Source organism: Rhinolophus sinicus, chromosome 3, assembly GCF_057876585.1.
Source record: "Rhinolophus sinicus isolate RSI-liver-muscle chromosome 3, RSI-T2T, whole genome shotgun sequence".
In the NCBI taxonomy this organism is placed as follows: Eukaryota; Metazoa; Chordata; class Mammalia; order Chiroptera; family Rhinolophidae; genus Rhinolophus; species Rhinolophus sinicus.
Window position 1 is genome coordinate 103,755,463 of NC_142503.1, and position 27,249 is coordinate 103,782,711.

A 27,249-nucleotide genomic window follows, 5' to 3' on the forward strand; every position below is an offset into this window, starting at 1 on the left:
TGCTACGTGTACCCCAGGGGGTCGCTGCAGCGCTGCTGCTGTCTGAGCCGATCCCTCAGGGGAGCGCTGAGCGCCGGGTCTGATGGAGGATGAGTTTAGTAAACGAGGAAGGATGCACAGAGGGGCGGTGGGACGGATTACAGGGCGGGAGTGTGAATCGTGCCCCTCCGAGGAACTGCGGGCACAGCTCAAATGGGGGCACCGACTGGGCCCAAAGATTAATGTAAGGTTTGCCCACTTCATAATCGTTTTACTGGGAAAACAAAGATATCCTCGCCCTTCTATTTTAGGGTACGACTGGAATTCCGGGAAAGGTTGCAGCGCCCGGACCTCCACCACGGCCTTTGTCCCACCCACTTCGGGGCCGCGCACCGCGCCCCTAACCACCAACACTGGGACCAAGAGGACTCCTCGCCCCTCCCTACGTCCGTAGCCCCGCCCTTTCGGGGAGGCCGTGGCGCGCCGCCGTGACGTGGCGCGCGTATCGACGTCGGCGCGCGCTAAGCCCGGAAGAGGCGCGGGCCGGGAGCGGAGCCGGGAGGGGAAGATCTCGCGTCTCGTCCCCATGGCGCTGTGGCGCGGCTCTGCGTACGCGGGCTTCCTGGCGCTGGCGGTCGGCTGCGTCTTCCTGCTGGAGCCGCAGCTGCCCAGCTCGGCGCTGCGCTCGCTGTGGAGCTCGCTGCAGCTGGGGCCCGCGCTCCCGGGACCCGGCTCTCCCGAGCGCCGGTTGGCGGCCGCCTGGGATGCACTCATCGTGCGGCCGGCCCGACGCTGGCGCCGCGTGGCCGTGGGGTGAGTGCCTGCGGGTTCTGCGTCCCTGGGCCTCTCCAGGGGCTGAGGGCGCTCCCGGCCTCCGAGGGCCTCCTTGGCGGACGGCGGGCGGCGTGGGAACTGGGAAGTTGGAACGCGCGTGGAAACGGGTTCCCAGAGGTCCCCTGGAGGTGCCTTGGCGCTGGTGTCCACGCGCTCTCCTTGGCGAGAAGCGTCGGACGTCTGAAACGAGCGCCTTTCGTCACTGCTGCGGGGACTCACCAGATTGCTGTTTCTGTTTCCTCTCGGCTTGTCCCTGCGCCCTTCCCTCGTCTCCGCAGTTCCAGCCTTAAGTAGCCTTTGGAAGTCGGCTCAGCCTGTCACCTTCACGTGCGAGCTTCCTTCATTCCCGTTTCTGCAGGGAATGAAGCAGAAATTGGCGACTGCTCTTTGGTTTTCAGTCTAAATGCTTGCTTAGTCCTACCCACTTTGACCGCGTCCTTCTTCCTCTTCCAAATTTCTTGAGGAAGTGGTCGCTTTTTAACTGCCGACTTTATTTCTTTCCGCCTTGTTTCCTCTTCCTTAACGCCATAGCCTGGAGACCGTCACTCTACTGAAACTCCTCTCTTAAAGCTCACTGGTGACTTGTTGATTTTCAGGTTTAGCTACCATTTTTTCGTCTTTATTATCAGTTCTCAACTCTGCAGCCTTCCATGCGTTAAACATGACCTTCCTGGAACTTTTCTTCCCGACTTAAGTGACTGCATGTATAGGGAGGGTTCTCCCAAATGGCGGAGCCTCCGTTGTATTCTCAGGGAATGTAATTATTTCCTTTACACTAACGTTAGTCCCTGTCTCAGTTCGACTTTAATATCTTGCCATTACCTGAAAAGCACCATACAAAAGTGGCCTTCTAGCAAATACTCCACAAGTTTCTGTGATCATTGGGGCCAGGAAGGGTAAAGTAGAGCAAAGTTATCCTGAAGATTAAGTGAAATAATCTGTATAATCCAGCATGGTGTCTGCTTTAAAGAGCACTCAAATGTTAGCTAGTATTTTTTATAGCAGTTGGTTTCTGGGGAGTCCTGTCTTCCTGGCGTCCTGACTTGCAGGCTGTGTACTTGTGTGGCCTTTCCTGTGTGCATGGGCCCTCCTTGATGTCTCTTCCTCTTCTTATAGGGACACTAGTCCCATCGGATGGGAGCCTCCTTTAACCTTCAATATTAACCTTAACTTTAACCTTAAACTACCTCCTTAAATAGTCTCTATCTCCAGATACAGTCACATTTGTGGTTAGGGCTTCAACATATGAATAGGGGGAGGACAACACAGTGCTGTCCATAGAAACTATGAAATTTTGCTGAACTAGTTGTCAAAACAAGGTAGCGTTGTGTCTCAAAGAAAGATTGCTAATTCTTCCCAGGATGAGATGTGAGAAAAAGCTCCATCTGAGAAGGTGATGTCCCACTTACCCAGAACTGGGTAGACTAACACATGATTATTTTATTATCTCTCATGACTCTGAGGTTTGATTGGTCTCAGCCAGACAGTTCTCACTTGGGCTCTCATGCAGTTTCGGTCAGATGGTGGCTGAGACTGGAATCATCTTTACGGTTGATGGTGGTTTTCCTGTACCTCAGCTGGGGTTTTGCATGAACGCCAGTAGGTGTTCAAGTAGCTGTTCAGCTTGCTCACAGCAGGGTGGCTGGGTTAGGAGACAGAATGTCCCGGGAGGACCAGGCAGAAGCCTTCTTAATGCCTTGTGCGACCCAACCTCAGAAGCACATAGTGGCACTTCTACCATGTCACAGGTCCAACTGGTTTTCAGAGGAAGGGACATAGAACGCACATTGACGGGAGTAGTATCAGCATCACATCGTGAAAAAAGAGCACGTGGGGTGGGACATCTTGTCGCCAGCTTAGAAAATATATTTCGCTGTAGTGACTTACATGGGGTAGGCCCTGGAGAAGGAATGGAAATTCTCCGTGTGAAGACGGGGGAATAAATCCACTGAGGCAGAAAGAACCAAATGTGGAAAAGCACATAGTTTGGGAACAGCACTTTGGCCCTGGTTTTAGGGCAAGTACTTCATGGTAGAGAGATGTCAAGAAATGATGCCAGGCAGGGCTTTTGATAACAGTAGGTGATGGGTTTATAAGCAGGTAAGTGATGAAAAGTTCTTTGCCGAGAATAACGGGGGGAATGTGAAAGGTGGGTTTTGAGCAGTGGTTCTAACCTGTTTGACTGTTTCACATCATTTTTGTGGGTAACACACATCCATGGGGAACATTTCTCATTACCCAAGGGGATTTGCAGCCTGAAGACAGGAGTGCGCTGGGGTAGGTGAGAGGAGCTGCAGGCCTTGTGTCAGAACCTCACTTGTAGTGAGTGTTGTAGCTTCTCAGGAGAACACACGCACACCCATGTTCTTACTCTCAGACACTCACAGCCCACAATGTAATGGGATTCATGAGGAGGAAAATACTGAGACCCTGCCACTAGTCGGGGTCTGGGTGAAGGCGCAAAGCTGTTCTTGCTTGACAATGGTGCTAAACATGTGAGATGTGATGGGTTGGATGTCCCAGAGTAAAGAAAGGCTGTCAGAACTGACAGGTTTTTGATATTTGGGGGCTTATAACAACTTTCTGTAGGCAGATACAGATATTGTCAGCCACTTTTCACAGATGAGTAAACTGAGGCTTAGAAACATTGATTTGTCACAGAGTTAGCAAGTGCCAGAGGCACAAGGAACCCATTCGTGGCTCCTGTTCATGCCACATTGTTGCCATTCGGAGAGATTAAGAAAAAGGAACAAGTTTGTGGTGGAAGGTCCCCAGTTTGATTTCAGAGGACGGGAAATGCACACACTGTGGGATTTCACGTGAAGCTGAGCCCCAGCTGCTGACTACTAAAGGCTAGAGTGCGTATTGAGCAGAGCTACAGATTTTGGAGACACCAGCATTTAGGGTGAAGCCAGAGACTGGATGGCGTCCCCCAGGAAGAGAACAAAAAGGGAAGGTAAATGGCAAGGGTGGAATTTGGGGAGGTACTAGCATGTGAGGGGCTGGTGGCAAGGGACCAGACAAATAACCGGTAAGAGTAGTTTCAAGGTCAGTGGCGAGCCCACTAGCACATCTTTCTAGACTGTGTCCCGCCTCCCCTGCTTCAAGATCAGACCCTGGCACCCAAGGCTCCCTGGGTGAATGATGAGCCCCTCATCCTGGTGTTTGCTCCCCGACACCTGACCTCACCTTGACCTTTGAATCCTAGCTTGCTCTTCTCCCCTGTTCAAATGCTCCGTTCTAACTAGAACAGCATTCTTATTGTGTCCAAACAAGGTTAATCCCTCATCCACATCTTCGCTTGTGTGTGGGCTTCAATATCAGATAAATCTGGGTTTGAATTTGGCTCATCCAGTGGTGGTCTTTGGAATGTTAGTTAACCCCCAGCCTCAGATGTCTCTGCTGAAAGCAGTGACGACTGCTTTCCTGTCTTAGGACGTTTTGCAAATTGGTGTGCTCCATCTGTAAATGCCTGCCTTCTTTCTCTCTCCAGAGCGTTGTCCAGCGTTCAGCCCAGGGACTGCTGTCCTTGCCATTCTGGATTTCTCTTCTCTGCAGTCTGTATCTTGTAGTGGTTGTGATTAGCTCTTCTAACATCGCAGGTGTAGAGTTACAGCAAAAAAATAACCTTAGGAAACATTTTACAGATGATGAAACAGAAGGGAGGTGACAAAATCCACCGTCCTTGCCTTTAAGGAACTTACAGCCTAGAAGGGGGGAGTGTGTGTCCACCCCCAACTCCTACCCTAACCAATCCCCAGTAACAGGCCTGGAAGCCTGGGCTCCCAGCACCCTCTCTGCTCGCCCTTTCAGCCTCTTGTTCGGGCATTCAGCATCTGTTGCCTTACTTCGTTTTCTGCTTGTTTCATCTGTGTCTGTTTTCTCCAAACTCACATTGTAATCTTTCATACATTTTGTGTGACATTTTGCCTGTCACGTGAGCATAGTTTTGTCTCGTGGTTCTTTTGCCCCCCTCCCACCCTTTATTTCCCCTGATAATAAAGCACCTTAGGTAGTGCACTTGTTTACATTTTAGTATGCTGTTGAATTGTAAGTGCAGAGAAGGATTCTTGCTCTGGTTAAAATTTTATAAAATACAAGTAGAAAGCACATTTAAAATACTGAGTTTGGTATCTGGCACATAGGAGATGCTCAGTGATCTTTTTATCACAAAAGCTACCAAATAAAGTTTTCCTCTCTCAGATTGTTTTTCTCTCTAGCAGTCCTGACATTAGGTAGGGATGGAAAACATTCCTGTGGTGGTTACATTTTTTTAACTCAAAATTGGTTCTGTTGGGTTTTGTCTTGTGTTGGAAAACATGGTGAACATTGTTCTTTCAGTTTTGGGGTTTTTTGTTTTTTAAGGAGGGCGTAGCTCACAGGGGCCCATGTGGGGATCGAACCGGCAACCTTGGTGTTATTAGCACCGCGCTCTAACCAACTGAGCTAACAGGCCAACCCCAGGTTTTGTGTTTTTTTAACTTGCAACTCAGCTTCCTCCATTACCATCGTTGAAGAATCAAACTGTTTAACGTCTCAGGAGAATTAGATATGGAGGTGATGTGTTTCCAGACTCAGGACCTAAATCCATTTTCTTTCTTTTTTCTTTTTCTTTTATTTTGTTTATTGGGGAATATTGGGGAACAGTGTGTTTTTCCAGGACCCATCAGCTGCCCCATGTCAAGCTGTTGTCTTCAATCTAGTTGGGGGGGGGGGGTTGCAGCTCACTGGCCCATGTGGGACTAGAACCGGCGACCTTTGAGTTATAAGCACCGCGCTCCAACCACTGAGCCAACCAGCCAACCGCTGGCGGCTCAGCTCCAAGCTCAAGCTGATGTCTCTCACTGGCCCATGTGGGAATCGAATCGGTGGCCTTGGTGTTCTGAGCACCGCGCTCCAACCACTGAGCCAACCGGCTGACCTGGATACGTTGTCTTGATAGAGCTGTTTGGCAGAGATAGTATTCCGTGCTACCCGAACTCTCACGGTGTGAAACTTGGGAACCTACTAGAGTCTGACAGCCAGGGATACCTGTGTTCCTATTAAGATTTTGCACTTCAGATGTCTAACGTCTACAGGACACGGTGTATAGGTGGAATTGAGAGGAGTTTCAAGGTGTTTGGTTTATTATGTAAAGCTGTGAAGGGAATGTGTTTTGAACATATCATGAAACACCTGCCTCATGTATGTCTGTTTTACGCTCTGAAAAGCATACTAACCTACAGCCTTTCCAGTAGACCAGAGTCATTCTATGTGTCTGATTTTAAAAGAATAAGAAACTTTGTATTTAAATGTTTACATTTTTGTAGGCAACAATCATCTTCAAAGCATGCGATCCATAGGGGATGAGTTATAATAATAGAAGAAGCCTTAGGACAAGAGGAGGATGCAGTCAGTTTGTGTCATGGGGGGGTGTGTCTCTCCCTTGCCCTTGTAAACCTTCCTTGGCTGTTGTAAATAATATACAGCCTACATAGGAACCTTTAATACTTATTTGCTAAGTTATAAAATACATGCTTTAAACATTAGAAATATATTTAATGAAAAGTGAAATTTCTCTCCCTTACCACAATCTCATTCCTCTTCTTAGAGTTTGCCACCGTTAATGACATGGTGTGTTATTTTCCGGATCCAGAGCTTTTCAAAAGCGACTAGAAAGGGAACATTGCAGCTATATATTTTACACTGAAATCCGGTGCATGGGGCCCTCTTTATTGATGAGTTTGCCTTCTGGTTTCAGAGCTGCCCAGAGCTCACCTGGAAGCCTCGCCACCCTGTTCACAGGAGCTGTTCGCTTGGCCTGCTCGTCGTGAGCCGCGCTCTTCTTAGAGGCTGGGAGTTGCCTGTGTGTAGTCATCCAGCCCCACTGCCAAGAATGACATCCCCGATAGGCAAATAAGTATTAAAGGTTCCTGTGTGGGCTGTATATTATTTACAACATCCAGGGAAGCTTTACAAGGGCAAGGGAGAGACACATGCCCGCTCATGACACAAACTGACTGCAGGAATGAAGTGACCGTGCGGGCAGGAAGACCTCACCCAACTACCCAAATTATTTGGCCCTTCTCTTAAGAGATGGCTTTTAGCGAAGACACACTGACAACATAAGCCAGAGCTTTTCCTGCACACGCACAGGCCAGACAACCTTCGTACTTTATAATTTCCACAGAGCCGGCAGGTGGTGCAGCGCTGGCTTCTCACCAGCCCTTTGCTGTTCATAGGACCCGTGAACACCTGCCAAGTGATGAGTTACCACGAGGCCGCCGGCACCTGGGTGTCAGGCAGCACTCAGCTCTAAGAGTTGCAGCTGGGAGTGTTCAGACATTTAGGTAGTTAGTGTATCTCACCTCCATCCTAATGTGTCTTGCGAGGGAAGGTGTCTGATATTTGACTTTTGACCAAAACTTCTATTTTGCTTACTCTGCACCAAGCAGTGAGTTCCTAAGAGTATATTAACTTATTTAATCTTCACAACAGCTCTATGAGTTAAAGACTTGTGTTATGCCAGGATGTAAATGAGGAAACTGAGACACACAGAAATTAATGTGACTTGCCCAAGTCACACAGCCAGTGTGAATCCAGACGGTTTGGCTCCACCAGAATTTTCTCAGAAATGCTCATTTGTGTTATAATAGCTTTCTCCTGAAATGCTGAGCACCTGTCTTCTCTCTTTGTAACTGTGTAAAATTTTGCCAAAATTGAAGAGTCCTGGGTTCTGATCTAAGACATACATTCAGATAAAGTAATCTTCCCTCTGCCATGTGTTATTTACTTTCCAGCTAAGTTTTCAGACCCACTTTGTCTGTTTTCTGTTTGAATACAGCTCACTGCTTGCTTCTTTCACACGGTCTCTTTCCTCCTTCCTTCCAGAGTCAATGCATGTGTGGATGTAGTGCTCTCAGGGGTGAAGCTCTTGCAGGCGCTTGGCCTGAATCCTGGGAATGGGAAAGATCACTCCATCCTGCATTCAAAGAATGATCTGGAAGAAGCCTTCGGTCACTTCCTGGGGAAGGGAGCAGCTGCTGAGCGCTTCTTCAGCGATAAGGACGCTTTCAATGACATTGCCCAGATTGCATCAGAGTTCCCGGGAGCCCAGGTCTGTTTGCTGTGCCGGGAGTAAATTAAGATAGGGAAAAGATATCTCTACTCTGTGGTTCCTGGACGCAACCACAACTTCCCTCCAGTTCACCCCAAGAGAATGAGTGTTTGCGCTCAATTCTGCAGTGTTTTCTCTTTTTGTAAAACTGTATCTGCCCTTCCATTAACACTGCTATTTCTAGTCAGATCAATTCAGCCAGCATTTATGAAGCATATTTACTAAAATTTCAGATCTGGTTCATCCATTAAATTGCTGTTTTTTTCGTGTTCCCCAAGTTTAAGGTAGGAAAGATAGCTACTAACTGATTGGGGATTGCTTGTGACTGATAACTTGCGGTAATCTTACCATGGCCTAGGCCTTCCTGAGCAGAACAGGCCCAGCCCACAGGGAACTAGTTCCCGCTTTGCCTGGTACAGGGGCTGGGCCTCACGTCCTGTGCTCCACAGCAGGGTTTCTCATCTGCAGCACTGCTGACCTTCTGGGCTACACAGCTCTGGCGCGGGGGCTGGCCTGCACGCCATAAGATGTTTAGTAGCATCTCTGGCCTCTGCCCACTGGCCTTTTCCCCAATCGTGACAGTTAAAAATGTTCCCAGGGTGATGCAGAGTCACCCCTGGTTGAAAACCACAGGTTTAGATTGGATTGTCAGACTTGAGCATTAGAATCTCTTGGAGGAGATACTGAAACAGATTCCTAGGCCCCATTCCAGTGTTTCTGATTCATTGCATGTGGGATGAGACCCAAGAATTGACGCTTCCGGCAAGTTTCCTGGTTATATTGATGCTGTTTGGAGCACCTTGTTTTGAGAACCACTGGTCTACAGAGTAGAACCTGTCAGACACAGAAGTAGGGAACCCCACGCCCTCCTGGCGCCTGCATGGCCCAGACCCTTCCTCAAGGCTCACACAGAGTGAAAAGTGGTGCTGAGGCCGGAGACCCAGCCAGGCTCGTGCCCTCAGCCCAGCATACCTGTTGCTACTGTGCCCGCATGCCCTCTTGAAGCTGAATTTTGGTTGATTATTTAGGCATCTCTCCACTCCATCCCATGTCGCCCCAGATTCTTCTCACCTACAGTCTTCCTTTGGAGCGTCACCTCAGTGTAGGTGTGGCTCTAGCTGGGGAAGCTCTTCATGCCATTTTTAATTGGTACCTTTCACAGGCCATTCTTTACAACCACTTATTTTGATGACTTTTTAAAGTTTTTTTTTTTTTTCTTTTGAAGCTGCCCATTTGAACATTAGAAATGGGCACGGGCATTACCCAGCTGAGTTTCTGAAGGAGACAGCAAGCTATTAAAATTTCAGTCACAGTCATTTTGCAACTGATCTCTTATGAAAGAATCTTAATAGTTTCAACATGATGACGAGTCTACTGCTTAAAAGTCTTTATGGTCATTTGATTTCTATTCTCGTGTCCCTTGATCTTGCCTTTTGTTTCATAATGCCAAAAAAAAATTTGTTTTTCAATAGAAACTTTATCTAGCTTTTAGATCATCCAGATTATTTCTTAACATTGTAAAGTCTAAAGCATGTTGTTTATCTTCCATTCGGGTGACACTACATTTGGTGCCTTTTCAAACCTCCTTAAAGCATAAAGCAGGTTAACTATAAACAACAGTTAATAACTATTACAAGAAAACTCAAATCTATTTCATAGAATCTTAACATTTCCCCCAAGATATTTAGTAAATTCTAACCATCATAGTTAAATAAAAAATTAAGGCTAACGTGTTAAAAGGCCATTCGGCCTCGTATCACAGAAAGTTTTAAATTTATCTTTGAAAACTGTTACTGTCCCAGCCAAACCTAGTGATTGGTTGGCACAAACCTTGGGATGAAAGTGATGTCTGCCATCTAACTGAATTATTCAGTCTGTGCCTCTGCGGGTGTGAGGACTGGGGGGCAGGTGGGAGCATTCCGCGCGGCCAGACTCTGGATGAGGCTCCGCAGCTGTCAGAACAGAGCACCAGCCCGTCTCCTGCTTGTCAGCTTCCGGAAGCACAGGAACAAGCCTTAGTCAGCAACGTGCAATCCCAGCCTTGAATCATCTTTCTCCTGCTCTAGGTTGTCCGCTGAGAGATGCGGTGTTTAGGAGACATCATTGTCCTAGATGAGGACCCCTTAGCTGTAGAATTGACTCCTAGGAGAGCCTTTTATTTCCTATCCCACCAGCGTTTCTTCCTTTCTCAAAGTTGAACAGTAAACATTTGCTGAGCACTTACTGTAAGAAAAGGACAGTCCCTTTCTGAAGGGGCTAGGCATGTACCCAGACGATGACAGCCCAAGTGGACAGGGTCCATAGTAGGGGTTTGTTCTGGGTATAAGGTAGCAGAGGGTGTGCAGTCCTGGGGGGGCTGGGGAAAGGGGAGCAGAAGGCGCTGTGAAGAGGTAATATACTGAGAATGATGGGGATTTATTAATACCCGTGTGTGAGAAGGGCAGGCGTCCTCATCAGACCACACGCGGGTACTCAGGGCAGAGAGAGGCAGGCCCACGGAGCACGGCAGGCATCGTGGGGAGAGAAGGCAGCAGATGGTGGAAAGGAGGGGGCAGACTAAGGGGTTGGATTGTAGTTCATTTGTAGTGTTTACTGAATGATTTTCAGGAGAGTGACATAGTCATACACTCATTTTTAGCAAGAATGACGGTGTAGAGATTAAGATCTGTGCACATTTTCCGTGTTTCCTTTATCTGTTTGGGCTTCCTGGAAGCTCAAGGCCAAATGTGACCTATGGTTAAGGCAATTATACTGATTTCCATGGCTAGCATATTTGTTTTCTTCACCTTTCCTTATAACTCACTGTCTGTTTTCCTATGGGTTTAAGGTTTTATGAAACTTACCTGTGTGTCCTTATAAAGTCACCTCACATTTTTTTGGAAAAAAAAATAGACTATATAAATTCAATGAATTAAAAATTGTTAAAATTGGGTAAAATAGTTATGCTAAAATTCCATCTAATAACCTTGAACTATCTTACAGCACTATGTAGGAGGAAATGCAGCTTTAATTGGACAGAAATTTGCAGCCAACTCAGATTTAAAGGTAGGTCAAATTTTCAGATAAAACCCGTGCTTTCCACTAATTTTCAGTAATTTTAGGAGCAAGAACAATTCAGCTTACGGTCCACTTACTATATGCCAGACTCTGGGCCTCTTCTGGGAGGCGGTATAGGAACAACAGGAGCTTGGTGGCCGCTGATGCTTCCTGAGTGCTTGCCACGGCCTGACATTCACTTACTGATTTAAATGGATTGTCTCATTTAACCTGCAGTGGCCTCCAAGGCTAGTTGATACCGTTGTTGGTATTGTTATTGTCTTGCTTTCCACGTGAACCTTGAGGCACAGAGCAGGTCACAGCTAATAAGAAATGGAACGGTTCTAACCAGGACCCTGGCATCCCCACTCATGAGTACTGTATGGTGTCATGGTTAAGAGCGTGTGGGCTCAGGAGTCGGGGATTAGATAGCGATGGGAGGAAACTTCGTTGGCTGTATTGGTGAGTCTGCATCCAGAGTGTTGAAAAATGAAGTCCCCCCGCCCCGTGCTGATAGAGATCAGTAAGGGGGGGCTGTCTTCAAGTCTTACACCATTGGGGGTTTAATAGAATTAAAAATTACTGCTGTGTTCAGAATACCATCTGCATAAGAAGGTTCTTTTGCTCTAAGTAGAATAGGTTTGAGGGGGGAGGCCGGCAAGGAGGTTATTGGTGTCGCCCTACTATAAAATGATGAAGGTTTGGATTGGAGCAGCCAGAAGAGGAGAAACGCATCTATCTAAAGGCTACTAAAATGGAATCACTGCGCTAGACCACACGTGAAGACAAAGAAGATAGGTTTAGATTTAACAAAGGTCAGTCCGGAGTAAACAAACTTGGCACATGCTTTCTAGTGTGCTGCTGACCATCGAGAAAGGGAACCATACACAGTTTGGGGGAACCAGCCTGAAAATAGAAATATGGATCAGGGGCAGAAAATCAAATGCCCAGAAATGGGCCCAGTAATTTAGACAGATGATCAGCAGTTTGAGGGGGAAATTTATATGGAGCCACACTGTCCACCAGGAGATGGGTATGCTTGGGTGTGGAGAGCACACTCAAGTGTGAACATTCACATTTTAGTAACAGTTAAAGTTCTCATGAAGTTTAGGGTGGAAAATACAGAGATTTTTTTTTTTTTTTTGTAGTCATTATCAACAATAATTAACTCCCAAATAGAGATTAGAAATTCCAGGGCTGACCTTCAGAAATATTACCAGCTAATGGATAGAAGAGAAGGAAGGGTCAATCATAAGCTCATTAATGAGAGTCCACACCCTTCCCATCAGAATCCTGGACGTTGGGCGGGGGGTGAGGGTGAAGGTGTCCCTAAAAGGTAATTCTGGCCTCTCGGAGGACCACACCCGGGAAGCCCTGGGTTAGCACAAGATTGACCTTTCAGTATCGACCTCCCCTGAGACCAGCGTTTGCTGTTGGTCTCTGGAGAAGCTGGGCCTGGGACCAGTCTAACTGGAAAGTATTTTGGTAAAAATAAGTCTGGCCTTGGTAGGAGATGGAGGAGAGAAAGGGGATAGGTTACTCAGTCCTCACAACAGTCTGGTGAAGTAAGGTATTATCACCCTTTTAGAAATGAGAAAAGAGGTTATGTAATGTACCCAGGGTCACCTAGCCAGTAAATGATGGAGCCAGGATTCAAGTGCCAGACTCTGCCATGACCTCACCACTCTATACTGCTCTCAGATTCAGTTTAACTTGCCGAAATTCTTCTCAACATGGACCGAGAGATCGTCAGCACTACCCGGGGTTAAGAACTAGGTATTTTCCAAAGGTAGTACTACTGCTAATAATAGCTAACACGTACATGGGCCTTATTGTATGCCAGGCACTCTCTCAAGTGCTCTACATATATAGTAACTCATTTAATCCTCATGATACCCTATATGGGAAGTCCTAGTATCCCATTTCGTAGATAGGAAAAATGGGGCATGAAGAAGTTTAAACTGTTCTAGGTCACATACCTAGTAAGGGGGAGAGCTGGGATTTGAACCCAAGTAGTCTAGCTTTAGAGTCCATATTTTTAGTAACTGTGCTGTATTGTGTCTCAGAAATAGATCCTGGTGCATATAGCAAAGGCAGATTTAGTGGAATAGAAACCAGATTGCAGGAGGGAGAGTACCTTTGAAAAACATATCTGTAGGACTTAGCCAAGAATGAGGAGTTGCATCTATTGAGATGATTGTGTGGGTTTTGTTTTTTAGTTTGGTATATGGTAATTACATTGATTTTCAAATGATAAACCCCACATGATTCTGTTGTATTATCCTTTTTATATATTGTTGGGTTCAGTTTACTAAAATTTTGTTTTAAATTTTTATGTCAATTTCCAAGAGGAATACTGGTTTGTAGTGTTTTTTTATTTGTTTGTTTGTTTGTTTTTTTCCCTTGTATGTCTGGTTTTGGAATCAGGGTAATACTGACCTTAGAATGAGTTGGAAAGTATTTTTCATTTATTTATTTATTTATTTATTTATTTTAAGAATTTGTATAGAATTAGTATTATGCCTTCCTTAAATGTTGGCAGAATTCACCAGTGAAGCCCTCTAGGCCTGGAGTTTTTGATGTGAGGTTTTTAAGAAAACTCATTTCTTTAATAGATACAGAGAAATTGAGATTTTCTATTTCTTTTTTTTTTTTTTTTTTTTTTTTTTTTTTTTAAGATTTTATTGGGGAAGGGGAACAGGACTTTATTGGGGAACAGTGTGTATTTCCAGGACTTTTTTCCAAGTCAAGTTGTCCTTTCAGTCTTAGTTGTGGAGGGTGCCATTCAGCTTCAAGTTGTTGTCCTTTCAGTCTTAGTTGTGGAGGGTGCAGCTCAGCCTCAGGTCCAGTTGCCGTTGCTAGTTGCAGGGGGCGCAGCCCACCATCCCTTGCGGGAGTTGAACTGGCAACCTTGTGGTTGAGAGCCCACTGGCCCATGTGGGAATCGCCTTCGGAGTTAGGAGCATGGAGCTCTAACTGCCTGAGCCACTGGGCTGGCCCAAGATTTTCTATTTCTTGAGTGAGCTTCAATACTTTTTTCCTTCAAGGAATTTGTCCACTTCATCTAAGTTGTTGAATTTGTTAGCATAAAATTAATCGTAAGGTTCCCATATCCCTTTAAGAGCTTTAGAATCTGTAGTGAAGTTAGCTCTCATTTCTAATATTGGTAAATTATGTCTTTTTTTCCTTGATCAGTTTGGCTGGAGGTCTGTCAATTTTACTGATCTTATCCTTTAATAATGAGATTTTTGGGTTCATTGATTTTTTTTGTTTTTTTTTTTTTCTTTTCTATTTTATTGATTTCTGTTTACTTTAAATTTGACTTGCTTTTTTTCTGGTTTCTCAAGGTAGAAGCTGAGAGCATTGATTTGGGACTGTTCATGTTTTCATCATATGAGTTGTTTTTTAGTGCTATAAAAATCTCAACTGTTTTAGCTGCATCCCACAGGTTTTGATACATTGTGTTTTTATTTTCATTCAGTTCAAATTCTTTCTCATTTCCTTTTGATTTCTTGAAATGGGCTATTTTCACATTCCTGGACTACTTAGAAGTATGTTACTTAGTTTCTAAATGTTTGGTGGTTTTCCAGATATCTTTCTGTTTTTGATTTCTATTTTAATTCTATTATGGTCAGAGAATATGCTTCCCTGACTCCTATTAAATTTATTGAGACTTTTTTTGTGGCCCAGACTGTGGTTTATCTTTGTGAAGTTCCATGTGCACTTGAAAAGCATGTATATTCTGCTGTTGTTGGGTAGAGTGTTCTATAAATATCAGTTAAGCAATGTTGGTTGGTTGTGTTATTCAAGTCTTCTGTATTCTTACTGATTTTCTGTCTACGTGATTTATCAGTTATTGAGAGAGGGGTATTGACATCTTCAGCTATAATTGTGGACTTAACCTGTTTCCTTTGCAGTTCTGTAACTTTTTGTACTGTATAGTTTTAAGCTCTGTTATTAGATGCATAACTGTTTTAGAGTTGTACATTCCCTTCATGAATTGACCCCTTTATCATTACCAGGGATAAAGAAAATCATTTTATACTATTCTTTGATCTGAAATCTATTTTGATTAAAATAGCCATTCCAGCTTTCTTTTGCTTAGTTTAGTATGATATAGCTTTTTCCATCCTCTGCTTTTAACTTATTTTGTGTCTTTAAAACATATCTTGTAGGCAGCATGTAGTTGGGGCTTGCTTTTTAATACACTTTGACAATCTGTCTTTTAGTTGGGGTGTTTAGACCATTTACATTTAATGTGATTGTTGTTATATCAGATTAGGTTTAAATCTGACATCTTGCTCTTTGTTTTCTATTTGTCCCGCCTCTTTATCTTCCCTTGTTCCTCTTTTTCTGCACTCATTTGGATTTTTTTCTATGACTTCATATTTTCTTCTCTGGCTTATTAGCTGTAATTCTCTGTTTTGTTATATTAGTGGTTGCTTAAGGGTGTAAAATGTACATTTTTAGCTTATCACAGTCTGCTTTCAAGTGATAATAGTATACCACCTCGTAGAATGTAAGAACTTTACAACAGTGTGATTTCATTTCTCCCCTCGGGTCTTCATACTGTTGTTGCCATATAGTTTACTTTTACATATCTTATAAACCTCACACTATGTTGTCGATACTTTTCTTTAATAGTTAATTATCTTTTAAAGAGATTTAAATAATGAAAAAAGAGATTTTATTATCCAGAGTTTACCATTTTTGGTGCTCTTCATTCCTTTGTTGTTGTTTTTTAAATTTTATTGGGGAATATTGGGGAACAGTGTGTTTCTCCAGGGCCTATCCTTCAATCTAGTTGTGGAGGGCGCAGCTCAGCTCCAAGTCCAGTTGCCGTTTTCAATCTTTAGTTGCAGGGGTCACAGCCCAGCATCCCATGTGGGAATTGAACCGGCAACCTTGTTGTTAAGAGCTAGCGCTCTAACCAACTGAGCCATTAGGCCACCCTGCATTCTTTTGTTTAGAGCTATATTTCCATCTGCTGTCATTTTCCTTCTGCCTGAAGGATTTCCTTTCACATTTCTTGTTCTGGTCTGCTGCTGATGAATTCTTTCAGAAGTGCATTATCTGGAAACTCTTTTAAGGTAATTTGCTGAGGCATTTGTAGGGCTTACTCAGTTTTTTCCTGTCATTTGTTGCCCAATGTCTAAATATTTTGAAAACCATTGCTTCATATATTTCATCGGCTGTTTTTGTTTTTTGTTTTTTTTTCTTGTTATTTCAGGCAGGAGGGCAAACTGGCCAATTTTATCTCATCTTGGAAGCTGAAGTTCTAGCCAAGAATTAGAGAAAAATAATAATAAAATGGTAGGGGCAAGACTTTTCAGAATTGGCAAATAATAGGCGTGTGTCAAGGCAGAAAGGGAATAGGTCAGGTTGAGATGTATTTTTACCCAGAAGCTGAAGGTGCCTCTGTATAAACATGCAGTTAATTAGCAAGTAAAAATGCCTTTTGAAGCTTCTGGGTGGGGCGTATTAAATCTGAAATGGTGCTGTTGTCTCTGGGAAGCCTGATCCCACAAGTCAGGTCACCTGGCTGTGGAGGGTATTGTGATCCTGAGGTTCTTTTCTATACTGTGTAAAATTCAAACAACTGTTTTCATCTGGCAACTTTGGGGAAGGACCATCCTGTATCTGTTTGTCTACACAGATGTGAGTGAGTAAAGAAGAGAGAAAGTAGGGTAGGGTGTGTCTTAGTCTGCTCAGGCTGCCATTATAACAAAATGCCATAGACTGGAGTGGCTTAAACAACAAACATTTATTTGCTCACAGTTTTGGAGGCTGAAAAGTCCAAGGTCAAGCTTCCAGCAGGGTTCAGTTTCTGGCGAGGGCTCTCTTCCTGGCCTGCAGACAGCCACCTTTTTGCTGTGTCCTCACAGATGGCCTTTCTTCCAGTGTGTGTGGTGGAGAAAGAACGGGATCTCTTTCTCTCCCTTTTCCTATAAAGCTATCAATCCTAATGGCTTAGGACCTCACCCATGTGACCTCATTTAACCTTAATTGCTTCCTAAAAGCTCTATCTCCAGATGTCATCACATTGGCAATTAGAGTCCAACATCGGAATTTTGAGGGGACACAACCCTCGATTCCCTAACAGGGTGTATGGGATACTGCCGCTGCATAGCTACCTGTCTGACATGTGTGACATGGGTCTTTTGTCCGCCTCTCGTTTCTGGGTACATTGTAGCCTCATGCTCCAGAGGCCTAAACCCTCGTAATAGCCCCTGCCCTACATACCTCCAAACCAAAAACTTTCAGAATCAGGGGGGATTCCAGTATTTTGTTAACATGAACAGAAGTGCCTTTTCTGTTGTTACACATATGCCCTGGAAAAGGGAAGGTCTGATAGCCTTCATGTTTCTTGTCCCCAGGTCCTTCTCTGCGGTCCAGTTGGTCCAAAACTGCATGAACTTCTTGATGACAATGTATTTGTTCCACCGGAGTCACTGCAGGAAGTGGATGAGTTCCACCTCATTTTAGAGTATCAAGTAGGTAAGAGAATTGAGTAAGAAATGGTGTGAGACTCGTCGGGACTTTTTGTTAGATTGCGGTGTGGCTGTGCTAGAAATTTATCTTTGTAAGTTAGTACGATCCTGTTCTGCCTTTCCAGAGCTTTCCTGACCTCATGGTTCTGTTGCTCTGATACTGGCCATTGTCTCTTTGGAGAGTGCTAGAGTATTACAACAACATCGGAGAAAATTCTAGGTGTACGAACAGAATTGGTCTGAACCCAGGAGAAATCGGGCTGTAGGAAAGCAGGCTCTTGAATAAAAATGAAAACGTGTTACACATGTAATGATTTTCCTTATTGCTAAGAAAGGGCAGGGCAGATACCATCTGCTCCAGTCTGCTGGACTCTGCCCTGAGTCTTTCTGGCCAACTGTCCCAAGCTGCTCAGGACGGATCCCAGGCCTCCGGCAAACTTCCTTTGAAGCACTTTGTTTTCCCTTGGGGTGTAAGTGGAAGTTACTGTATTTAACAACACTGACATTATTTCCCATCATCTGATGTTTCAGGTGTATCCCTCCAGACCACCCCCTCCCTCCCCACCCCAGGACATTTTACGTGTTACACAGACTGCAGATCTCACTGCTAAGAGAATCCGAAACACCTGAACCTAACTTATTTCTGTTTATACGATGCTGTGTGTTTGCTGTGGCATTTCTCCTCTGTTCAGAAATGAGTCTCTCGAATTTCTGATTCAAGACTCAAGCATCTAAACAGACTAATTGGTACCTTAAAGCAGCACTTACTTAATACACTTCAGTGAACTGCTTCCAAGTCAGACAATTAAGAGAACCTCACCTACCAGAGTAATTGACTGTAATGTAAGACATGAGATATAGTGCTTCTTGAAAATTATGCCTTTCTCCAAGTACAAAAAGGAGTTGTTTCTTGTTTCTGGTTCTCTTCGGGGGCTTACTCGAATCAGGAAGTTAGGAAGGGCCGGAAAATGAGAGACGGGATATCGGAGCAGACAGTTCATGTTTGCTAATATGCATGTTCTGAGTTTCTCTCCGCTGTTCTGAGTTTTCTCCCCAAACGGGAACTCAGAGCGCTGGTTCCTGCTGCCTGGAGCCCAGTGCAGATCAGGAGGTTAGCGCGTCAGTACTGCGGCTCTCACGTGCAAGGAAGGCGTGAGCGAGACTGCATGGGAAGGGCCGTGAAAGCTGCAGCTGAGCCCTGGGCGTGCTGCTGCCTCGCCTCATGGACGTGGGACCTGTCTGGTGGTGGTTTCTGTCATTTTCCCTGGTGACAACAGCGTGCAGGACGGGTGTCCTCACTGCAACTGCTCTGTATCTGCCACAAGCCTCGCATGTAGCCAAGAGGATGGCACAGCCTATCTTGAAAGGAGATTGCCCCTGTGCTTTGGTTTATTAGGTTCACACTTCAGTTTTCCTTTTCTCGGCCATATTTTCTTAGTATAAAGCAGTGGCCTTTTATTAAACTCTGTGTGAAGTTACAATTTCATCAGCCCCTGGAGGGAAGCTTAGTTTGGTGGCAGCAGCCCTCAGGTCACCTCTCAGCAGAAATGTATCCCCTGCTTTTCTCTGACCTGGATGAATAAATTCCCAGAGAGGATTCGTCAACTTTTTTCCCTCCTCCTACCAGACTTCTCCAGAGAAGTTTATTTTCAGGCTTCGGGTTAGGGAGCCATTGAGTCACTTCATAGGTTTGGCTGACTTAGTGGCTGAGAAAAGAGGGACATTGGCCATTCATAGGGACTCCCCCTGTGTGCGTTTTAGTCATTTGCTTCTCCAGCCGCTGCATCGGTCCTCAGTGCCGTGGAAACGGCCGGTGAACGGCTCCCGCTCCCTCCTTGTGTTCACCTGTGGGAGCCTGTTTATTTGTGCCTCTCGCTTTTCCCTTGAAGCAACTGGTTTACTCTGAATACTGTGTGGCTCTTTTTAACAAGGTTAAGGCAGGCAGTGCTGCTTATTCTTAGCAGTTTCACTCTGTAAGGGCCAGCGGCAGGTCTTGCCCGTGGAGAGCTCTAATATCATGTATTTTTCTCCTGCACAGAGTCTCGTCAGATGGGGGAATACTGGACGTGCAGTTCACACACATGCTTTTTGTTGCCATGGGCGTTGATGTCATCAGTCTGTGCTGTCACTCACGTATTCTTTTGGTGTTCGTTCCCATGGCTGTGTGCCCGGCACAGTGTGAGGCATTAGGGCTGTGCTGGTAGCAGAAGACCTGGGCCCTGCCATCTGCTCACAGTCCACTGCAAGAGACGGGCTCTTAACAAGTGATTGCAAAGTCATGTGCCAAGTCCTGTAAGAGGGTGCAGTGGTGGCGTGGGAGGGAAGTGGTCAGGCCTGCTTGCAGGTGGCGCAGTGAGGAAAGCCTTCAGGGGTGGGGCGGGCGGGGGGGCTGGCCTCACATTGGAGCTTCAGAGGAAGCAGAGTTGGAGTGCTACACTCAGCTCTGCACCACCATTGGGGATTTTCTTTGGACATGGGCCAGGATTTAAGATAGGAATATAATTTTAACAAATATAACCATTGCATTGGGGTATAATAATAGGTAATGTCTTTTTTTTGCTTTCATAGATTTCTATATAAATGACCCACATACAAAATGAATCCATTCAGATGAATAGATTCAATAAAGCTGAACTCAAAGCAAAGGAGGGATGGGTTCTCCGAGCTGGACACATGCTTTCGAATAAGCCCTGTGTGCACACACACGCACACACATGGAGAGGAGAGGCGGGGCTTCTGTGTGGAGAGGCCCGTGGTAGAAAGGAAGGCGCTTGCCGACCGCAGCTGGCAGGTCACCTGCAGGATGAGGAAACCTGCTGTGGCTTGTCTGCCTTGGGGGCAGACGTTCTGAAGGAAAGAAAAACTAGGTTTCAGCATATGGACTTGCATTTTATAAATGGGACGAATCCTTCACGTGGAGGGAGAGCCATGTAAACCTGGAACGTACGTTCTTGCACCCTGATGGCCATGCTGGTGGTGACTGGTTCCATTCCCACCCCTGGGTACTCAAGGGAGGGCTTTGTTTAAGACTTGCCCTAAGCGGTAGGCAGCCCTTAGGCTGACTTGAGTTTGGAAAACTTTGTGCCGAGTTTTCATGGAGCAGAACATGAGCTATACATGGTGAAGCCTCTGACACGCAGCTTCACCGACGAAGCTCAGAGAGGGCCGCTGTCGCCTTTCCTGCTTTAGGACTCACAGCAGCAGGGGCACAGTCCTCCCGGCACGTGGCATCCTGGGGTCTCGGTCAGTCGCTGCCCACCGGACTGCACGGCAGCACCTCTAGGCTGGGGCCTTGCCGCCTGCACACTGAAAGCCAGGTTCCGAGAGGTGCTGACGCGCGGCCCGTGTGAGCCTCTCCTGTAACTTGGGCACAGACTCCAGGCTTCTCCCACCAGGAGACCCCGCCAGGGATGGATCTGGCCTCCCTCTGCTTGGATTGGAGTAGGAGGCGCTGAGTGGGCGCTCTGCCAGGAGCATGGCAAATATGATGGGAACCAGAGACATGCCGTGTTCCCTGTAAAGAGCTGGCAGTCTGTTTAGGAAGGTGTGGCATATGTGTGAAACGTGAAGTAATGATACAGGTTTGGCTACTAACTCACAATAGTCGAAGCGATAACTCAGAGCAAAATGATTAATCACCAAACCATGGAAAGGAAAATCTGTGGGTTCTGAAAGCAGTGAAGGTGTATACCTCAGCCTGGAGCAGTCAGCGACCATTTAGGGAGAAAGCACTTGAACTTGGTCTTGAACAGTCGGCATCCCAAAGCAGCTCACTCAGGACGTTAGAGCAGCCTTCTGGGCCAAGTGCCCGGAAGCCACTGGTGGGCAGCAGGGTAGGGTGTGCAGGCAGCTTGACACTTGGAATTGCAGCCTCCTTAGGTCTCAACTAAATGAAAGGTGCTCAGATGCTGCTAGAAGGGGAAACAGGAACGGGCAGCATGTCCTGTGTGCGGGGACGTGCCTGGTGTGCACTGTAGGCTGGGATTTGGACGTCATGCTCTGCTCAGCCACTGGGAAAGGACACGGGCGTCCTGGGTTAGAAAAGCTCGGCAGACAGGAATGCTTTCCTGGGACTCGGGCGCTCATTGGCAGCGCCTTGACAAGGGCATGTAGCACCATCCTGTGTCTGTGTTCTGTTGGGTTGGGGTTTCGGGTTCTTGTTGGTTTCGTCACCGACTCCCGTCCTCCTGGAGGCAGCACCATCTTAATTACCTTAGGCCTCTGTAACCAGGGACCACTCGGTCTGAAGCCAGCCTGCTCAGGGCAAAGGCTCTGGTGAGGCCCCTGCCAGCCCCCCACAGCCAGGAGACTTAAAGCCTCTTCCTTTTCTTCCCATTGTGTTGACTGGGCTTTTCTAGAGGAGCAGTGGGGCCAGTTACAAGCTCCCCATGCCAACCGATTCATCTTCTCCCACGACCTCTCCAACGGGGCCATGAATATGCTGGAGGTGTTTGTATCTAGCCTCGAGGAGTTCCAGCCAGACCTGGTGGTCCTCTCTGGATTGCACATGATGGAGGGACAAAGCAAGGAGCTCCAGAGGAAGAGACTCTTGGAGGTAATAGCACTGTTCCAGAATTTCACAGATCTCACCGATCTCGTGTTTCTTCACATTCCTGCCCCTGCTGGCCTCCCTGGGACATGTGGCAGCAAGCTCTGAAGCCTGCCCCCAGCTCACATACTCTTTCAGGCACGGGCGGCCGCTTGAGTCGGGCAGGCCAGGCCAGGCCAGAACGTCTCCTGCCCAAGCCTCTGCTCCTGTGCTGACCTGAACGGGGCTGCACGCTGCACTGTTTGTCATTTGTGTCCGTTGTGTTTCTGTGTCATCTCACTCCCATCAGCTGCACTGTGGTTCCTGCAGATCCAGACAGCAGGTGAAGCCCGCTGCTCGGGGTAGGTCCCCAGGAGCAGGCTGGCATGAACACAGGGCAGTTAGCTCTTGCTGCTCTCTGTGCCCAGCACTTCTGCAGAGCCTGGGTTTCCCTGTTGGGAAAAAGCATCCCTCGTCCACGCAGGCCGTGGCCACCTGCACAGCTGGGAGCTTTCATAGGGATGCAGAGGAAACAGAGACAGGACACACTGGCCTCCTGGGACGTGGCATTTGCTTCCTCTCGCCTGACTTGTGCCTCTGATGGCAGCGCTGTCCTCCCTTTGCAGGTTGTGGCCTCCATTTCTGACATTCCCGCAGGTGTCCCCATTCACCTGGAGCTGGCCAGCATGACCAACAGGGAGTTCATGAGCAGCATCGTGCATCAGGTAACCACGTGGGCAGCACCTGGGACAGAGGGACCAGCCGTCTGGGGTCCAGGGCCAGCTCAATGAGGTGTAGCTGTCACGCCACCCAGACTTAAGTCCTTGGAGATCCAGATAAGGAGCCAGAACTGTTCTGGAGGGTTAGAAATGAGGCAGTGGAACTGTGCTCATGGGCTGCTTCCCCTTCTGGAGTGGGGAAGTTGGGAGTGAATGGTCTGCAACAGAACTCAAAGGAGAAAAATGAAAGCCCAACTCAGCTGCTTTCAGTTGAACATCCAGAGGCTCAGAGAAAGGAGGGAGTGGGGCTTCCCGCCCTCCCCGCCAGGCATCACGTTCAGCTCCTGCCCCGGGCCTGCCACTGTGTCAGAGAGCTCTGAGTGACGCCTGAGGACACGGAAGTGGGGAGCCTGGGTCGGGCTCGCTTTGCTACTGGCGTTATGACGCGGGCAAGTGGGTTCACACTCCATTTTATTACCATTTAACCTTAATGGATAACGTACTCGTGGTTCAAATGCCCCCACCCCCCACTCACTGTTAGTAATCTCCTTATTTCTGTCATCTGTACCCCTCCAGTGTTACTGTGTACGTACATATGCAAATATGGGAATACGCCCTTCTTTTTTCATCTCTTTTTAGCCAAAACGATAGCATAGCATACTGGATACACTGCTGTGCACTTGGCTTTTTATCACTAAGTGGATGTGGGGACCTTCGTCACCGCGCAGAGCGGTCCTCAGTCTTCACAGCTGTGTGTTAGAATGGGTGTGTGCGAGCGCCCTTTGTGTAACTGAGCCCCCTGATGGGCATTTTGGTTTATTGCTCTTCGCTAGTCCATACAGCGCTACAGTGACTCGCTTTGTACAGGATTTTATTTTGCCTCTGAGCAAGTGCAGATGCCTGATTAAGTCCCAGAAGTAAAATTGGCTGGATTGGAGCAGAAAGGCATTTGTAAGTTTGAATTGCCCTCCATGAGATTTTTAGTAGACTTTACTTTTTAGGGCAGTGTTAGATTCCCAGGCAAACGAGCAGATTGTGGAGTGCCCACACACCCCTGCCCGTGCCCACCCACCGCCTCCCCCACTGACCACACGGGCTGCTCCACATGGTGTGTTTGTCGCTGCCGCTCCTTACCACCCAAGTCCACGGTTTCCATTAAGGTTCACGCTGGTATTTTTCAGTAGTTTTTAGTTACAGTTCTCTTTTTGAGGTTATCTTTTCACTTTTTGAAAACCAAGCCATTTTTACTTCATTTTCTGTTAACTGTGTACTTAACCCTTCTGAGCCTCAGTCCCTTATGTATAAAATGGAGACCATCCCTCGAGGACTACGGGACGAACTGAGTGAAATAAAGCCATTATCAGCTCAGTGCTGGTGCAGACCATGCGGTAAATGGCAGTGCTGTTACATTAGCAAAGGTACAGGCCATGAGTTTTAATAAACAAACATGAACACACACACACACACCACCTGTTCCTGCCTCCCTGCACACATCCAGGGCTCGTCTGCACAGACACACCCCTCTGGGCGGTTCTCTGGCTCTGAGGCGGGAATCCCTCCCTGAAAGACAACGAGGGGGACAGAAAACAGGCTCAGCGGCCCCCGGTTGGTGCCCGTTTCACAGGTTGATTACTAAATACCCCCTTCCTCACCCCACCTGCCTGAAAAACTTAGATCTAACACGAAACTTGTCCTTGCTCCGGGGGGTGACCTGCACAGCGCCCTGTGATCCAGGCTGCGTTGCCAGGGGCCTGTCCGTTTTACTGCTGTGACGCCTGCTGGACGTCCCCTCAGTGGTAAGAGGATCTGCTGGGTGTGCAGGCCAGGCCCCAGGGAAAGAAATACAGACCGTGGACCCCTCTGCCCTTGGTCTTGTAATGGCGTATAACAAAAGTGGGTCTAAAACGGTGTCACTGTAACTTTCCGTTCATCCCAGATGATACTGAAGGTGGAGCTAGAATAGGCAAAACAGCGACCTGTGATCTTCCCCAGCCCAGACCTCAGGGGCAGGGAGTCTTGTAAAGAAGAGGCCAGCGCCCTGCCTTCCTTCCTGGACGTTGGTCCTTGGTTGTGCCCAAGGTGCCTTCTGATGTCAGAGAGAGCGCTCCGTTTTGTTTTTTGTTAGCAGGTCTTTCCTGCGGTGACTTCCCTCGGGCTGAATGAGCAGGAACTGCTGTTTCTCAGCCAGTCTGCGTCTGGGCCTCACTCTTCTCTCTCTTCCTGGAACGGGGTTCCCGATGTGGGCGTGGTCAGTGACATCCTCTTCTGGATCTTGAAGGAACATGGAAAGAGTGAGATCCGAGCCTCAGACCTCACCAGGATCCATTTCCACACGCTGGTCTACCACATCCTGGCAACTGTGGACGGGCACTGGGCCAACCAGCTGGCGGCCGTGGCTGCGGGGGCGCGTGTGGCCGGGACGCAGGCCTGCGCCACGGAAACCATAGACAGCAGCCGGGTGTCCCTGAAGGCGCCACGCGAGTTCCTGACTTCCCGTTCAGGGGCGGGTGCCAGGGTCACGTTCAACCCCGACGAGCCCGTGGTCTCATGGCACAGGGAGGGGGTGTCCTTCCACTTCACCCCCGTGCTGGTGTGCACAGACCCTGTTCGAACGGTGGGCCTGGGAGACGCCATTTCCGCCGAAGGCCTCTTCTATTCGGAAGTACACCCTCACCATTAGGAGGGTGGTTGTGGGTACGTTTTCTGAAGATGGAGAACTAGCCGATTTAAGAATTGCAGTAATGAAGTGGTTTGGAAAATAGGACTGAGGGTGTTAAAACAGCTTCTCGATCTAATTGAAAGACAGCCAAAGAAACAACAGATTAAACTATCAGATACATTCCAGCCTTGTTGACAATTACGAAAAAAACATTTCAGGTTTTAATCAAAATCTAGCTAGCTACTAATGAGACTGGATTTTCGGTTTTTATGTTGTTTGTCATGGGGTGAAAACCTGATTCCCAAACCCCCGGGTTATGCAGCGTTGTCAAGTGCTCAGGCCAAACTTCACTGAGGGCACGTGGCGGGAGAAGCACTTCCCCTGCTCGGGCGGGGTCGTGGTGTCCATTCAGTGTTACAATGAAAAGACTTAACGAGCGCGCCTTCAGTCTTCTCTCTCCCAGAGCCCCGGGTAAGGACAGGACCGCCCGCGTGGGCTGCCGTCAGCTGAGGCGGGAGCCCTGAGGCCAGCCTGAGGCCAGAGGGACTCGTCTGTCTGCCCTGCTTACACGCCTCGCCGGCCCGCAGGGCGGCCACGGGAGCTGACGGGCTGCGCCCTCCTGCCCTGGCTCCTTCCGCTGTGGACGGGCTGGTCAGAGACTGCTGGGCCCAACCGCACTTCCCCGCTCTGCACATGCGCTTCAGGAGAAGACTGATCATTCTGATCCTTGAAGGAATTTTGCTTTTACAACTGGATTATGCTTCTCTGTGTGTCACTGATCGTGTGTTTTACATTGACACGTTACATCCATTAAAGAATTTGACCTCATAAGAGCCCCAGGATCATGAAGAAATTTGTCATGTATTTATTTTTTTATAAATCAAGGAGACTTGTGTGTGCTTTTAAATATATTAAAAACAATTACATTTCTGGAATCCTAAGTCTGTAATTGATTTTTGTTCCCACCACCAGATACAATAGAAATTCTGACCTTGACTCGTGTTCTGTGTTCTCTGCTCGAGGTGTCTTCATTGTCTCGTCTTTGGTCACTGGCTGCAGCCCCTCACACTGAGCCTGAGCTATAGGTCTGTCCTCTGTGCTTTCAAGTGACAGGATATACTAGCATCAAATAGCCCATCCAGTATGAAACAGCAGTCTGAGAGTGGTGAGCCTCTCGTTTTCAATGAGCAGTATCAGCGTGGCAGCTGGTGGCGCCAGCTCGGGTCAGGGGTGATCGTGGCTTCTGGAGTCTCAAGGCTACCTCAAGTTCTTCATTTAGGACCTTGTCCCTGCTTCAGGTAAGAAGGAAAGGCTGGTTACTCCTCCTTCAAAGAAAATTAAGCCTAGCAAATTATGCAGCTTGAAATTCAAAGCAAGTAGCTTAAGGAAATCTCCAGTCGCTGCCTAATGAGTCTCTGCCTCCAAGCTCAGTGAAAAATAAACACCCACCTTCTAGCCTGTTTTTATTGGAAAGGCTTTAAGTGAGAGGCTATTTCTGTTTTCCCAAGAAGAATTGGAATAAAATCATTTATGTTCTAAACCTGAAAATACTTGGAGAGTTCTGAAGTGTTCACGTGACGTTTTCTTCATAGGTCTCTGTGCCGGCTCAGCCTCTGCCTCTAGTCTATTCTCAGCAAGTTCTCGTTTTCACTGGTGACGTCAAAGACTCGTCCAGGAAGTGTAGTCAGCACATACCATAGGGCAGTGTTTTTCAATTGATAGGTTTTGAACTTTGAATATTTGCTAAAATCAGTTTGGCGTCTCACAAAGTATCAAAATGCAGCGTATGTCATAGGGATAAGCGTCACAAGTATTGTTTTGTAGAACTGTGTATGCCAGAATGAGTGCGTGCACAGAGGAATGTCCATGCACCCCTATGTGCATGGCCCACCTTTGTGAGAAGTCGG

General features: G+C 47.1%; 1 protein-coding gene across 4 annotated transcripts; it reads left to right on the top strand.

Annotated features, from left to right (window-relative positions):
- The first annotated feature begins 486 nt into the window (after positions 1–486).
- ADPGK (ADP dependent glucokinase) lies at positions 487–26,338 on the top strand. Of its 4 annotated transcripts, none has more exons than XM_019735953.3 (7): positions 487–792; positions 7,684–7,909; positions 10,892–10,954; positions 17,323–17,443; positions 21,795–21,991; positions 22,591–22,689; positions 24,809–26,338. In XM_019735953.3, exons 1-7 carry the CDS (start codon positions 566–568, stop codon positions 25,361–25,363), a joined length of 1,488 nt encoding a protein of 495 aa, XP_019591512.2. In that variant the 5' UTR covers positions 487–565; the 3' UTR covers positions 25,364–26,338. The 4 variants fall into 4 exon arrangements, with proteins under 4 accessions (XP_019591512.2, XP_019591513.2, XP_074184348.1 ...); XM_019735954.3 differs by having other exon boundaries at positions 488–792; positions 24,812–26,338; XM_074328247.2 differs by lacking the exon at positions 7,684–7,909 and having other exon boundaries at positions 496–792.
- Positions 26,339–27,249: the final 911 nt, after the last annotated feature.